Source organism: Andrographis paniculata, unplaced genomic scaffold (assembly GCF_009805555.1).
Source record: "Andrographis paniculata isolate CXL003 unplaced genomic scaffold, ASM980555v1 Contig77END, whole genome shotgun sequence".
Lineage (NCBI taxonomy): Eukaryota > Viridiplantae > Streptophyta > Magnoliopsida > Lamiales > Acanthaceae > Andrographis > Andrographis paniculata.
The window spans coordinates 1,277,191-1,292,746 of record NW_026137614.1 but is presented as its reverse complement, the minus strand read 5'-3'; the positions used below and the strand labels follow the sequence as shown (position 1 = coordinate 1,292,746).

At 33.8% G+C, this 15,556-nt stretch overlaps 2 protein-coding genes across 4 annotated transcripts; both read left to right on the top strand.

The window, feature by feature from the left end:
• Positions 1 to 8,804: 8,804 nt before the first annotated feature.
• On the top strand, positions 8,805 to 11,634 carry LOC127239372 (E3 ubiquitin-protein ligase CCNB1IP1 homolog). 3 transcript variants are annotated; one of them, XM_051257480.1, is made up of 9 exons: positions 8,805 to 8,949; positions 9,443 to 9,562; positions 9,646 to 9,718; positions 9,959 to 10,004; positions 10,089 to 10,119; positions 10,438 to 10,693; positions 10,779 to 10,939; positions 11,055 to 11,301; positions 11,382 to 11,634. In XM_051257480.1, exons 2-9 carry the CDS (start codon positions 9,493 to 9,495, stop codon positions 11,386 to 11,388), a joined length of 891 nt encoding a protein of 296 aa, XP_051113437.1. In that variant the 5' UTR covers positions 8,805 to 8,949; positions 9,443 to 9,492; the 3' UTR covers positions 11,389 to 11,634. The 3 variants fall into 3 exon arrangements, with proteins under 3 accessions (XP_051113437.1, XP_051113436.1, XP_051113438.1); XM_051257479.1 differs by having other exon boundaries at positions 8,805 to 9,562; XM_051257481.1 differs by lacking the exon at positions 11,382 to 11,634 and having other exon boundaries at positions 8,805 to 9,562; positions 11,055 to 11,305.
• Positions 11,635 to 13,274: 1,640 nt separating this feature from the next.
• LOC127239176 (uncharacterized) lies at positions 13,275 to 13,730 on the top strand. The gene has a single exon (XM_051257206.1). The coding sequence runs from the start codon at positions 13,275 to 13,277 to the stop codon at positions 13,728 to 13,730; it is 456 nt and encodes a 151-aa protein (XP_051113163.1).
• The last annotated feature ends 1,826 nt before the right edge of the window (positions 13,731 to 15,556 follow it).

The window sequence follows — 15,556 nt, the reverse complement described above, 5'->3', positions numbered from 1 at the left end:
TTGGGTTCCCTGGACTACTCAAGAAGTATCCGGGCTAGGTTTCGCAATAAAAATAAATCGACGAAAAAATATGTAGGAATATGTTGCTGGACTAAAGAAAAAACGTAGAAAAATTACTCGACTCGATGAAAGAAATTGTATTGAATTGAATAAATACGAGTTCAACATAGAAATAGCAAGAAGAAAAATGAAGGGAAATAATTGTGCAGGAGAATGTATTTAAATTGCAAAACTAAGAAGAATAAAGAATAAGAATAGTAAAGGTATAGAACAATAAGAAATGAAATTTTGAAGTAAATGGTGCAGGACGTTTGTTGTGATTCTCAAAGTCTCTAATTACCCAATTCTCCACTCAACCATTTTATTTATCCCATCTCTTCACTTTCTCAAGCTCCCATCAACCTCCCTCACTTTTCCATTATTCCTTTTATTCAATTTGAATTTTTCTCATCCGAGGTGGGATCTTTTGAGCCAGATGGGCTGCCTTGTTCACGGTGGATCTCCGGGCTCGATTTCTTTGTAGGCCGGATGAGCTTATCCTTCGGGTTGGGCCGCGGATTTTCATCGAACGTAAAAAATAAGGAGTGACAAATACTGATAAAATTACTAAAATTAAAAAAATAATAACTATAATAATATTAAATATGTTATACACGTACATGGCTTGTACGCGCTAATGTGGATGCAGTTAAAATAGAACGCGTAATGTAATCTTATTCGATAATTGTGTGGTTGTCTTATGTCCTCAAAAATCAATTTTTACTTGCCTATATATATAGGTAATTTGTACTTGATGAAAAAGGAAGATATATACATATCGCCACTCATTAATCTCTCTCCCTATCTATATGTCTCTCTCTCATTTATTTATATATATCAACATCATCATTACATAAACTATAAAAACATACATATGTATAATATTATACACATACATATATTTATATATTCACACACGATTACACACATACATCTATATATATATACCCACTATATATATTATATACAATATATAAAATAGTGGTTAGCGGTAGAAATAATTAATATTTCTATTGGCTAATCCTATACTAATATTACAATACGTTATCAGCACGATTATATATTTTAATTTCCGCAAGGTAATATTTTCATATTTTATCTGTTTATTATGACTAACCTTGCCAAACAAGAATTTCTCCCTCTCCTCGTTTCTGGCCAAAATTATATGGCATGGGCTCGCGATGTTAAAATGCATCTGGCATCAATGGGCTTGGAAAATACCATTGCCCGGGATAAAAACTCCCCGAGCCAAGATCGTGCAAAGGCCATGATCTTTTTGTGCCATCACATCGATGAGGCACTGAAAATGCAGTATGTCACGTTGGAATCCCCACTCGAATTGTGGGAGAGATTGAAAGAAAGATATGATCATTTGAGGCTGACATTGTTGTCAAGGGCACGGAGCGAATGGCAAAGCCTACGGCTTCAGGACTTTAAAATAGTCCAAGAATACAACTCTGCCATGTTTAAAATAACATCACAGCTACGCCACTGTGGCGAAAATGTATCTGAATCTGATATGATGGAGAAAACTTTCTCCGTTTTTCATGCCTCTAACATGGTTTTGCAACAGCAGTATCGCAAAAGAGGCTTCCAGAAATATTCTTAGCTAATCACCTGTTTTTTGCTGGCCGAACAAAATAATGAATTGATGTTGAAAAATCACGAATCTCGGCCGATAGGTGCAAATCCATTTCCAGAGGCAAATGCAATACAGCCGGCAAATCCGGTGCGTGGTCGTGGGCAAGTCAGAAATCAACGAATTGATCGCGATCGAAATCAGAATCGCGGACGGGGCCGGGCAAACGCATACAGTCACAATAATTATCAAAACAGGCCCCGATATGTGCCAAATCGGTGATATAATGACAGAAGGCCGTACAAACCTCAACAGAGGTTCAACACCAGGAGAAACCAAAACAATGACGAGGAATGCACCCAGTGTGGAATCAAAGGTCATTGGGCCCATGTTTGTCGCACAGCCAGTCACTTGGCTGATGATCTGCTTGACATAGCTGATGATGTTAAATGATAAAATATTGTTGTATCCCTTTTGTCATTTTGATGCTTTTTGCCCCCCTCTTTTTGTATTACCCCTTATAATATAAGTCTATTTTGATTACGTTACTAATACATGTCTTTTATTATTTTTACCTTCTTGCAAAGATATGGATGCCAAATATTTTGGAGCCGATGAAAGCATCTGCCTTATCGACAGTGCTACAACTCACAGCATTCTGAAAAACAAAAGTTATTTCTCCCATCTTAATATGGGAAAGACCACAATTGTTACTATCAGTGGTGCATATCACCTAGTAGACCAAATGGCTACTAGCGAATTTAAAACTTGGCACGATCGACTTGGGCATCCTGGAAATGTAATGCTGAGGCGAATTGTTGAAAATTCAAATGGCCACTCATTGAAAAAGAAAAATATTTTGAGTCCGAATGAATTTGCTTGTGCTGCCTGTTCCCAAGGGAAGTTAATAATCAGGCCATCTCCAACAAAAGTTGGATTTGAATCCCCAACTTTTCTGGAAAGAATTCAAGGTGATATTTGTGGACCAATAGATCCACCATGTGGACCCTTCAAGTATTTTATGGTACTAATTGACGCGTCAACGCGATGGTCACATGTATGTCTGTTATCTACTCGCAATCTAGCTTTTGCTAGACTACTTGCACAAATAGTTAAATTGCGAGCACAATTTCCAGATCACCCGATAAAGAAAATACGTTTAGATAATGCTGGGGAGTACTCATCATATACATTTGATGATTACTGCATGTCAATTGGGATTACTGTGGAACACCCTGTTCCCCATGTACATACGCAAAATGGCCTGGCTGAATCCCTTATCAAAAGATTGCAATTAATTGCTAAACCATTGTTAATGAGGTCTAAACTCCCAGTATCATGTTGGGGACATGCTATATTGCATGCAACAGCCCTCGTGAAAATAAGGCCGACAAGTTATCAATGTTATTCCCCTACTCAATTGGTTTCTGGAAAAATACCAAATATATCTCACCTGCGAATATTTGGGTGTACTGTTTATGTGCCAATTGCACCACTTCAACGCACGAAAATGGGACCTCAAAGAAGGTTGGGTATATATGTCGGGTATGAATCACCCTCGATTGTGAAATATCTTGAACCAACAACGGGTGATTTATTTACAGCAAGGTTTGCAGACTGTCATTTTGATGAATCTCATTTCCCGACATTAGGGGGAGACAGTAATCAACTGAAAAAATAAATTTCGTGGAAAACACCACTTGAATTTGATCATCGTACGAAACATAGTGAACTTGAAGTTCAAAGAATTATGCATTTGCAGAAAATTGCAAATCAATTGCCTGATGCTTTCAATGATGCTGCCAGGGTTACGAAATCATATATTGCAGCAGCAAATGCACCAGCCAAAATAAATATCCCAGAAGGGAAAGTGCCGAGTGCTAATGAGCATACTGCCCGCGTAAAACGTGGCAGACCGTTGGGTTCCAAAGATAAGAATCCACGAAATAAGAAAATTGTAAATACTGGTGAAGAGATCAACAATGATCAGATACCTGAAAAGGTCAGTACAACCCCTGAAGAGGTTGATACTAAAAATGCTGATGAAAGTGATCATGAAGTTATTGAAACTTCCGTTAACTATACCACCAGTGGAAAATATTGGAACAGAAAGAAAACAAATATTGATAATGCATATGCATATTCTGTAGCACTCGATATAATGAAAGATGACGAGGACTATGAACCAAAATCAGTTGATGAATTTCGGCAAAGAGATGATTGGACAAAATGGAAAGACACAATTAAATCTGAATTGGACTCATTGAAAAAACGGCAAGTATTCGGCTCTATAGTCCAAACATCAGAAAATGTGAATGCTATTGATTACATATGGGTGTTTGTGAGAAAAAAAAATGAAAATAATGATATCACAAGATATAAAGCAAGACTTGTAGCCCAGGGTTTTTCCCAGAGACCGGGTATTGATTTTGAAGAAACATATTCGCCGGTCATGGATGGAATAACATTCAGGTATCTGGTGAGGCTGGCAGTACACAATAATCTTGATATGCGATTAATGGATGTGGTTACTGTCTATCTTTATGGCTCCTTAGACAATGATGTCTACATGAAAATCCCAGAAGGGATTAATATACCTGAATCATTCAAATCAAAGCCAAAAGAGTCATATTCCATCAAATTACAAAAATCTTTGTACGGGCTCAAGCAATCAGGCCGAATGTGGTACAATCATCTCAGCGAAAGCTTAACCAAAGAAGGTTATATAAATGACCCTATCTGTCCATGTGTTTTTATAAAGAAAAATGGGTCTGAATTTGTAATCATCGCTGTATATGTCGATGATCTCAATTTAATTGGAACTCCTAATGAAATCCAGAAAGCTATTGAATATCTGAAAAAGGAGTTTGAGATCAAAGATAGAAACAATCATTCTTGATGGAAAGCTATTGAATTTAATTTGTCTTGGTTTGCAAATTGAGCACTTGGAAAGTGGAATCTTTATCCACCAATCAAATTATACCAAAAGGGTACTGAAACAATTCCTGATGGATAAATCACATTCTCTAAGTACCCCAATGATCGTCAGAGCACTCGATCCAGCAAAGGATCCTTTTAGACCAAAAGAGGAAAACGAAGAAACACTTGGCCCAGAAGTGCTATATATGAGTGCTATAGGCGCATTGATGTATCTTGCTAATAGCACCCGACCTGGTATATCATTTGCTGTAAATTTATTGGCAAGATTCAGTTCATCGCCTACTCGACGACATTGGAATGGAATTAAATACATTTTTCGCTATCTCCAAGGAACAATTGATCTCGGGTTATTCTACTCGAAAGATTCTCGACATGAATTGATTGGTTTTGCCGATGCAGGATATTTATCTGATCCTCATAAAGCCAAGTCACAAACTGGCTACATATTTACTTGTGGCAAAACTGTGATCTCCTGGAGATTGATGAAACAACCTTTAACTGCCACTTTTTCAAATCATGTTGAAATATTGGCAATACATGAAGCTAGTCGAGAATGTGTTTGGTTGAGGTCAATGGCTCAACATATTTTAAAAAATTGCGGGTTAATACCTGACGATAAAATTTCTCCAACTATATTATATGAAGATAATACGGCTTGTATAGCCCAATTGAAATGGGGTTATATTAAAAGAGAAAGAACGAAACATATTTCACCAAAATTCTTTTTCACTCATGACCTTAAGTAGAATGGTGAAATTGATGTGCAGCAAATTCGATCCGATAATAATTTAGCGGATATATTAACCAAGGCATTGCCGACGACAACATTTGAAAAATTGGTGAAGAAAATTGGAATGCGTCGGTTCAGGGATCTCAAATAATGCTCAGATCAGGGGGAGCGAATTGATACAAGAATGTTGTACTCTTTTTCCTTCACTAGGATTTTTTGTCCCACTGGGTTTTTTGTTAGTAAAGTTTTAACGAGGCACATCCTTTTATAATAGCATCCAAGGGGGAGTGTTATACACGTACATCCCTTGTACGCGATAATGTGGATACAGTTAAAATAGAACGCGTAATGTAATTTTATTCGATAATTGTGTGGTTGTCCTACGTCCTCAAAATTCAATGGTTACTTGCCTATATATATAGGTAATTTGTACTGGATAAAAAAGGAAGATACATACCTATCCCCACTCATTAATCTGTCTCCCTATGTATCTATCTTTCTCTCATTTATTTATATATATCAACATCATCATTACATAAACTATACAAACATACATATATATAATATTATACACATACATATATTTATATATTCACACACGATTACACACATACATCTATATATATACCCACTATATATATTATATACAATATATAAAATAGTGGTTAGCGGTAGAAATAATTAATATTTTTATTGGCTAATCCTATACTAATATTACAAAACAAATAATATTAATTGTAAAAATAGTTTTATTTCTATGCAATACATGCAGGTCCTCCACTTAGCTAGTCTAGTCGTTGCAGCGATGAAACTCTCTCATGCAGCCTTCTCATACCCAATCTGACCAAGCGGCGTCTGTGATGCCTACTGCTCACCATTTATCATAAGCAATGGATATATTAATATCTAAATATTTTTTCATTTCCATAAACTCACTCATAATTTTGCATTCATTTTCATCCAAAACAGACAATATCATTGACTTAAAATATAAAAGGTCCAAAGAAATCACTAATAAAAAATTGATAAGTGTAGGCATGTCTAGCATCTTTAATTTGATCTCACAACCAAATATTTTTTGATCCCAAGTTATTTAAGGTCAAAAGTATCAATATTCCAAAATCAATATGAACTCATTTCTACTTTATCATAAATTTATGCCTCAGCACTAGAAAATCATATTGCCATTTCTCTTCTTATTATTAAAAAAGACTTCAAAGCTAATTTAATCACATAATATAATTTAGAAAGTGAATAAAGAGGACCAAGAACGTCAAACTCAATTACATTATTATCACTATAGTATAAAGGAAATGAAAGGGTATTATCTTTTCCTTCAATGAACCAGTCATCATCTCTGCACGAACATAAGTTGAATTTTGATATATTACAAGAAGTTTAAAACACTATAATTATCCATGATCACCATCTATTGCAGCTGACGTAAATGTGTTCACAAAAGCGCTTACATTCAATAGTTGAGGAAAAATTAAAATTGCAGCGAATATCTTTTACTATTTTTGGCAATCAAATCATTTTATTTGTCACTTAATATTTAATTCACTATATCTTGGTGAGGACGATTACGGCCCTAATCCATCCTATTAAGATTTAGTATGGGTTTGAATTTTGTTGTTCTTTTGTGTTTGAGTTTGGTTGGGGTTTGGAGAGTTTTGATGTCTATTGATTTCATGAATAATGAATAAAATAATATAAATGTGTATTAAATTTAATTGATAAAATTTATATTGTATGATTTGATTATAAATTTATATTATACCAAACATATATATATTTAAATTTTTATTTATTTGTATTATAAAAAATTTTATTTTCTACAAAATGACATATATATTGTATATATTTTTTACCATATAATTATTATAAATATTAAATAAATATAATATTTAAAAAAAATAATTTAAAAAAAAATAAAAGTGTCAGCTTTTTGCTGCCATTTCTGCAGCAAATGTCGGGAGAAAGGGGGCTCGGTTTGGGAAAAAAAAACTGTGCAAACAGTTTTACACAATTTTTTCTCCAAACTGAGCCAAAAGAAACAGATCCTAGATAATTAAATCAAGGGGTAGACAATAATTTTAATTAATATATAAACTCACCGTCGAATACTCAACAATCTCATCTTCAAAGAAATTCTTCTTTCATATTTCAAATTCCTTTTATTATAATTTTTTAATAATTTTATTAAAATAATAATATTTATTTAATAAAAATAGATAAAAACATATATTACATATAAAAAATCACATATATAATAAAATAAAAGTGAACGCACATAAACTTTTATATAAAATTTCAAATGCATTAATCTACACATAACAACTGACCGACGCCTGATAAAAAAACATATATTAACTAAAAAACACAATAAATATAATAATATATATAATAAAAAATTATAAATCATATAATTAAACAGTAACTTCACAAGTATTATTTATTTTTATTTTTTTGCATTAATTTAAACAAAACAATAATACTTAATCAGTAGAAAAACACACACGAAAATAAAAAAAACACAATAAATACGTTAAATACATGTACAAGAAAAATATAAACCCTATCAACCCTATATGTAATTTGTGATCGTCTTCTTTTTAACGTATTCAAAAAAAAAAATTAATGATTATATTCTAAAGTAATATATTAATTTAATAATTGTATTAAACTAATAACATAGTAGTATTTTATATTACATAACTAAATATTACATATATAATATAATAATAGGACACTACAAACTTCCTATTTAAATATAAAACACTAATCTAAATAAAGCAATAATGATTAATAGATAAAAAAAAGCGCACACATGAAAAAAAAAAATACAAAAAATATATTAATGTATATATAGCAAAAAAATATAAATCCTGTTGTCTTTTTAAATTGTGTCAGTAAAGACAAATTATATTGTTTTTAAAATTATTTAATAAATTTATTAAAATAATAATATCATATTTATTACAACTAGATAAATAAAATATATTACAAATAAATAAAAAATCACATATATAATCTAATAATAGCAAAACAAAAAATTTAAACATACTAAACAAAACAAATGCTTAATCAATAAAAAATCAGAGACATAAAAAAAAAAAAAAAAAAAAACCAATACAAATATAATAATAAAAATATATAAATCCAATAAATCCTAAAAGTAATCCGATCATTGCGCATTGCGTTTTTAATTTGTGTAAGTAAAAAAATAATTACTGCATAATTATATTTTTTAAAAATAGAAAGTACAAGTTACGTTTGGACGACGGACGAAAATAAAAAATAGGGAGAAATTATGTTGGACGGACGAAAATAAAAAATAAAGATAAATTATGTGGGAATGAGAGAGTACTAATTAGTAATTAGTTAGTAAGTATCTACGAGTATATGCTATGGAGGAGTACTATTAACATTTAATTATTCGTTTTAAATTTTAAACTCATTTAGTCCATAGTGCAGTGAAACTCTAAGTCATCGTCTTCCTCTCCATAGCTCGTCCCTCTTTGTCTGCGACTGACTTCAATTCGTTTCTTAGCGTCTTCTTCTTCTTCTTCTTCTTCTTCGTCTTTCTCTGGATTCGTCACCGTTGTCCTCCAAGACAAGCTTCATCATCATTCTCGTCGTCTTTACATCTTCTTCTACAGTTTTGTCGGAGGCTTTGTAAGTTCATTTTTTATAATTACTTTGAATTATATGCTGTTACTAATTTCAATGCCTGCTATTATGAGCGTTTAGGGTTTGAATTTAGTTTCAATTGATTGTGTTGATATTATATTTTTAGTGGATACCAGTTTACTCTTAGGGTCCATTGGTTCGAAGGGTTGGCTATATTTTCAATATATTGGGAATTGGATCGGAATATTCGTTACTATATTTCGTTAACCGGATGTTTGGTTATTCATTGAAAGTCTTTTCTTTTGATTCGGTTGGGTTCGATTTTGTTGCAAACAATCGAAATATGTTCTGCTAATCCGAAGTTCACTGTTCCAAATCTTTGCATGACTCACAAATATCTGAAAATTTGCAAGTAACACCACGCCCATTGCTCACCCCTATCTACCCTTCAATCTAAGAAATGTGACTCATTTCTTTTAGTTTTTAATTTTTTTGTGTTTCTTTTAACTCACTGTATTCAGGTTTCCAAGAGAATGGACAGTAAATGTAAATTGCTAATTTGAACATTGAAATGAGATGCAATGCCTGCTGGCAAGAATTGGAAGGACGGGCCATTACCACTACCTGTGGTCACCTCTTGTGTATCCAATATGAGCTACGCCATAGTATTAATCCTATTCCTGTCAAATTCATTTTTATAAGGTTTCCTTAACCACTTCTGAAGGTCCTGAAGATGCAGGTAAGATTCTCAGTAACAATGGTGTTTGTCCCATCTGTGATCAGGTGCTCTCTAAAAGGTATCACAACATATTCACTTTGTTTGTGTCTCCTGCTCGTCGATTGCTAATGATTTGCCCAATTGTTAGAATGCAACAAAGGAATATCATTTTCCAGACATATTGTGGTTAATGAAAAAACATTTATCTCACATTACCCTTTCAGTGACAACATTCTCAAGTTGTAGTAATATGATTTTAGTTGGGGATTCTGTCCACATTTTCTTGTCTCTTGACATCTCATATGATTTTGTTTGTTAGTCTCATGAAACCTGTGGATGTAAATCCGAATGATGAATGGGTTAATGTAAGTAAGCTTCCTCGGAAAGTCCTTTGTACTGTATAGATCTTTTATTTAACAATATGATGGCATAATAATGCTCTCTTGCAGATGGCCATGGCAGGAACATCTCCACAGATAAGTATCCTTATTCACTTTGCTGTTCTATGCCTTACAATTCTCCATCTTACCGGGTATTTTAATATTGTCAAAATGGCATGGTAATTACCTAGCTAATTTGTCAACCTACATATTTGGGCTCTCTTTAGGTGCACTGAAAAGTTATTTTTGACACTTCATTTATAGTACCCTCTTCGAAAAAACAACAGTAAATATCAACTTCTCTCAAAATAAGTCACATCCAATATTAACTTTCTATTATTCTTCAACATTTACAAAACTCCAAAGCTTCCAAAAACTATATCTAAATGGAGCCTTGATTTCCTTAAACCCCTCTTAGCAATGAAGAGCGCATTAAGAAGTGTAATGTTTTACATTGGACAAAGGGATTTAGAGATGCAGGTTAAGATCAATAAGATAGTAGCTCAGGGTCGGCAGAAATGTGAGGCGATGCAAGCAAAATACACTGAGAAATTGGAGCAAGTTTATACTGCATACCAGAAAATGGCAAAGAGGTGCCAAATGTTGGAGCAAGAGATGGAGAATCTATCCAAAGATAAGAGAGAACTACAAGAAAAGCTTTCCGAAAAATGCAGGTCCATTTCTTTGTTCTATTATCTTCTTAGTATCTCTCTTACAAAATTCATGGTCAGACCATAAACACTTACTCATCAATGCCAGGCAAAAGAGAAAGCTTGATGAAATGTATGATCAAGCACGAAATGAAATTGATTCATTGAAGAGAATTGCAGTTCACCCTGCGGATCATTTCTTTTCAAGGCCCCAACTTGATTTGTTCTTAAATCCTGCCTCAGGAAGGGATAACAGAGACATTAGGACAGGTAACCCTCTTCTCTTCAATAGTTTTCTTTTATATAACACGTATAGTATATATATATATATATTGGATATAATTATAACCAGACCTTGATCTGTTCTCACTGTTGACGACTTCAGGGCACGGGGACATCTGGTCCGAAAGGCCCGATATTTCCAACTCTGCATTCCACATGCCCAACAGCTCCCCTGGAAAACAGTCTGCAATTCCAATCGACACCACAAACCATATGCCAACTTCTCGCCCTTCATTTGGCGTCGGTAATGGAGGTGGAGTCAGCAATAATCCTTCAATGACCCTAAGAAACCTCATCTTTTCACCCATAAAGAGACCACAGTCCTCCCGCAGTCGGGCTCCACTGTTCACGTAAGGAGCATCGACTCTAACTATGTTTAAACTAGTAGCCTGTACTTTGAAGGATTATCTTAACATTTTTATTTTCCCAGGTTGTAGATAGCACAGAGGTTTCCTGTCATATCCCTACACGAATTAATTGTAAGTATCATTCTCTAGCAACTGTTTTTTTTCCAGAGTTTGTCTGAAGAAGATGACACAGCGCTCATCACCTGTAGATCAACTTACCCTATGGTAAGATATATTCACTAGCGTTCATTACAGTTTGTTTGTATCGATAAACTTTGACTAGCTCATGACTACTGTGCTCGAAGTTTATGTGAAAAGTGATATAGTTAGTAGCATTGACACAAATAGGAATGTAAACAACTCTTTAATTTTTCTAATTACTTGATGTCGTGCATGAAATAAACAGAGACATTGCACTCATTTTTAGGTTAGCAAACAGAAACAATTAAAAATTTTCATCCGGATTCATTTTCTTTATTTTGCAAATACTCCCTCCGTCCCATCCGTTTGAGGTTTTGTAGTAAATTAAAAAATAATAGTATTTTATTAGTATTTGAAGGGTGTAAAAGATTTTGACATTTGTAAAAATCTATGTGTAATGGTATGTTTGTATTTTAGGTAAAAATTAAGGGTATTTTGATATTGGTCAATGATTATTTTTTACTAAGATAAAAAATGGTAAAAATGGTATTTTGAATTAGTAGTGAGGAAGTATTATTTTATAGTATATTGCTAATCATATTTATAGAAATAAGTACTAATTATTTTAAGTTTAAAAATTTAATAAAAAATATTTGGTGCGTTTATTTTGTACTTTGGAATTGGTGTATTTTTTATGGTAGATATGTGAAATTATGTTGATAATAAAAGAGTAATAATATTTTATGTTAAATAGTTAATTTTTTGTGAGAGAATAAAATATATATATGATATTAATTTATGTATATTATAATTTTTAATAATACTTTTAGGAGATTGTTCAAAACAAAAAAGTGAGCAAATTCATTAGTATATTATGTTCTATGTTGTACACTACGTAGTATACATATATGTATTGTATGGATGCTGTATACACTACTACTAGTATACACATGTTCCGTGGCATTTAATGCACTTCAATTTACTTATAAATAGTTTATGTTCATTCAATAAAAAACACACACAATTCATTCAACACTGTCTCTCTCTGCATTAATTACCCTCTTTCTCTATACCTATATATTCATATATATATATATATATATAAACCCACACACACTCGTGCATACACGTATACACGTATTATACTTATTATATTATTATTATTACAAAACTTACCAACCTACTTATATTATTTATTATATAACACGTTATCAGCACGAGTGCTATCGTCTATTTTATTTTTGGTAAGTTTTATTTTTATACTATCTATATTATATATTTTCTACACTATGGAAAATCTTGCAAAATTTTCTTTTAAACCTCTATCTCTCACCGGCAACAATTTTCTGATTTGGTCCCTGGATGTAGAAATGCATCTTATTTCAATGGGCCTTGTTCATACAATTGCCAGTGAAAATACGGCTACAAACCAAGATCGGGCTAAGGCTATTATTTTCATCCGTCATCATTTGGACATTCCTCTACAGTCCGAATATTTGACGGTGAAAGATCCACTTGATTTGTGGAATGAATTGAGGGAGAGATTTGGGCATTTGAAATATATCACTCTCCCCAAAGCCCGATATGATTGGCTTAACCTGCGATTGTAGGATTTAAAAACTGTTACAGAGTATAACTCTGCTATCCATCAGATTACATCTCACTTGAAACTCTGCGGAGAAAATGTTACTGAGAATGATAAATTGGAGAAGACTCTTTCTACCTTTCATGCTTCTAATGTTGTGCTGCAACAACAGTATTGCGAAAATTTTTTTCAAAAGTACTCACAGTTCATTGCATGTCTTTTATTAGCTGAGCAAAATAATGAGTTACTCATGAAAAATCATCAATCCCGGCCCACTGGTTCCAGTCCGTTCCCTGAAGCGAACGTGACATTTTCTGAACGAGGCCGAGGACGTGGTAGAGGCCGTGGACGTGGTCGCGGTCGTGAGAGTCAACGCGGTCGATATACCCCTTACAACCGCCGCAGTTTTGACATTAACATGATGCAGAGTAAACCCCAACATGGGGATATAGCCGAAAAGGCTAAACAGGAAAAGAGGCAAATCGGAAGTTGTAATCGGTGTGGCATTGAAGGCCATTGGGCCAATACCTGCCGAACAGCCAAACACCTAGCCAATTTTTATCAAGCCTCACTGCAGAAAAAGGGGAAGGAGGTCGAGACTAATCACGTTGATAACGATGACGACCCCGATGATGATCTTTTGGATTACGACACAACGCATCTTGATACAGCGAATTTTGTCGTAGGTCAAGCAAACCCCCAGTGATAGACATATTATGCCATTTTACATTATGTTTTGTAATATTTAAATTATCGCATATTACCTTTTTGTAATGCATTTTGTAATACTTATATCTGCCTTTATTAATACTGCGTTATTTATATTTGAAGGTTAAATGGATGCCAATCAAAATGATGCAAATATGTGTTTCATTGACAGAGCAACGACACATACTATATTGAAACACGAAAAATATTTCTCCCATTTCAAAAGGGAAAGAATGAATGTCAATACAATAAGTGGCAGTGCGAAATTAATTGAAGGCTCTGGAGAAGCCATTATATTTCTCCCTGCGGGGACGAAAATTGTGATACAGTATGCACTGTTGGCTACTAAAGCTCGAAGAAATCTACTGAGCTTTCATGATATTCGGAAAAATGGTTATCACATTGAAACTATGAGTGATACCGATGGTGAATTTTTATTGATCACCAATATCATTGATAAAAGGAAATGCATCATCGAGAGATTACCCTCACTCTCTACCGGCTTATATTATGCCAGATTAGGTGTTGTTGAAACACACCTCACGGTAGATCAAAAGACTACCGATTTTCAAATATGGCATGATCGCCTTGGGCATCCTAGCAGTATGATGATGAGGCGAATAATTGAGAATTCGCATGGCCATTCATTAAAAGATCAAAAAGTTTTAAACTCAAATGAGTTAACATGTGTTCCATGCACTCAGGGAAAATTGATAACCAGGCCATCGCCAGCTAAAGTAGGTATTGAATCACCTACATTTTTGGAAAGAATACACGGGGATATATCTGGACCAATAGACCCACCGTGTGGGCCATTTAAATATTTTATGGTCCTTATTGATGCATCTACCAGATGGTCACATGTCTGTTTAGTATCTACTCGCAATATGGCATTCGCGAGATTGCTTGCCCAAATTATTAAATTACGGGCACAATTCCCCGATAATCCAATTAAGACTATACGTCTGGATAATGCTGGTGAATATACATCGAATGCATTTGATGATTATTGCATCTCGATTGGAATTAATGTAAAGCACCCAGTTGCTCATGTTCATACACAAAATGGCCTGGCAGAATCACTTATTAAAAGATTGCAAATGATTTCTAGACCATTACTGATGAGGTCTATGTTGCCCGTTTCAGCTTGGGGGCATGCAATCTTACATGCAGGAACACTTATAAGAATGAGGCCGACAAGCTATCATAGCTATTCCCCGATGCAGTTAGTATTTGGTTACGAACCAAATATATCTCATCTACGTATTTTTGGGTGTGCTGTTTATGTTCCTATTCCACCCCCCAAACGTACAAAAATGAGTCCTCAACGTAGATTGGACATTTATGTCGGATATGAATCGCCGTCAATTATAAAATATCTTGAGCCTATGACGGGTGATTTATTCACTGCAAGATTTGCAGATTGTCATTTTGATGAATCATATTTTCCGATATTAGAGGGAGACAAAAACGAACCGAAAAGGGATATTAATTGGAAAATTCCATTGAATTTTTGTGACCCTCGTACAAAGCAGTGTGAACTAGAAGTTCAACTCATTATACATTTGCAAAATATTGCAAATCAGTTACTGGATGCATTCAATGACTCGAGCAAAGTCACTCGATCATATATCCAAGCTGCTAATGCTCCGGCTAAAATAATTGTCCCTGATGGACAAATTGCAAGTGCTAATGAATCAGTGACACGCTTAAAGCGTGGTAGACCACTCGGTTTCAAAGACAAACATCCTCGAAAGAAAAGAGGAATTAATGATGATAATCATGAAAATATCAGGAATGACATTGATAAACCTCAATCTAACG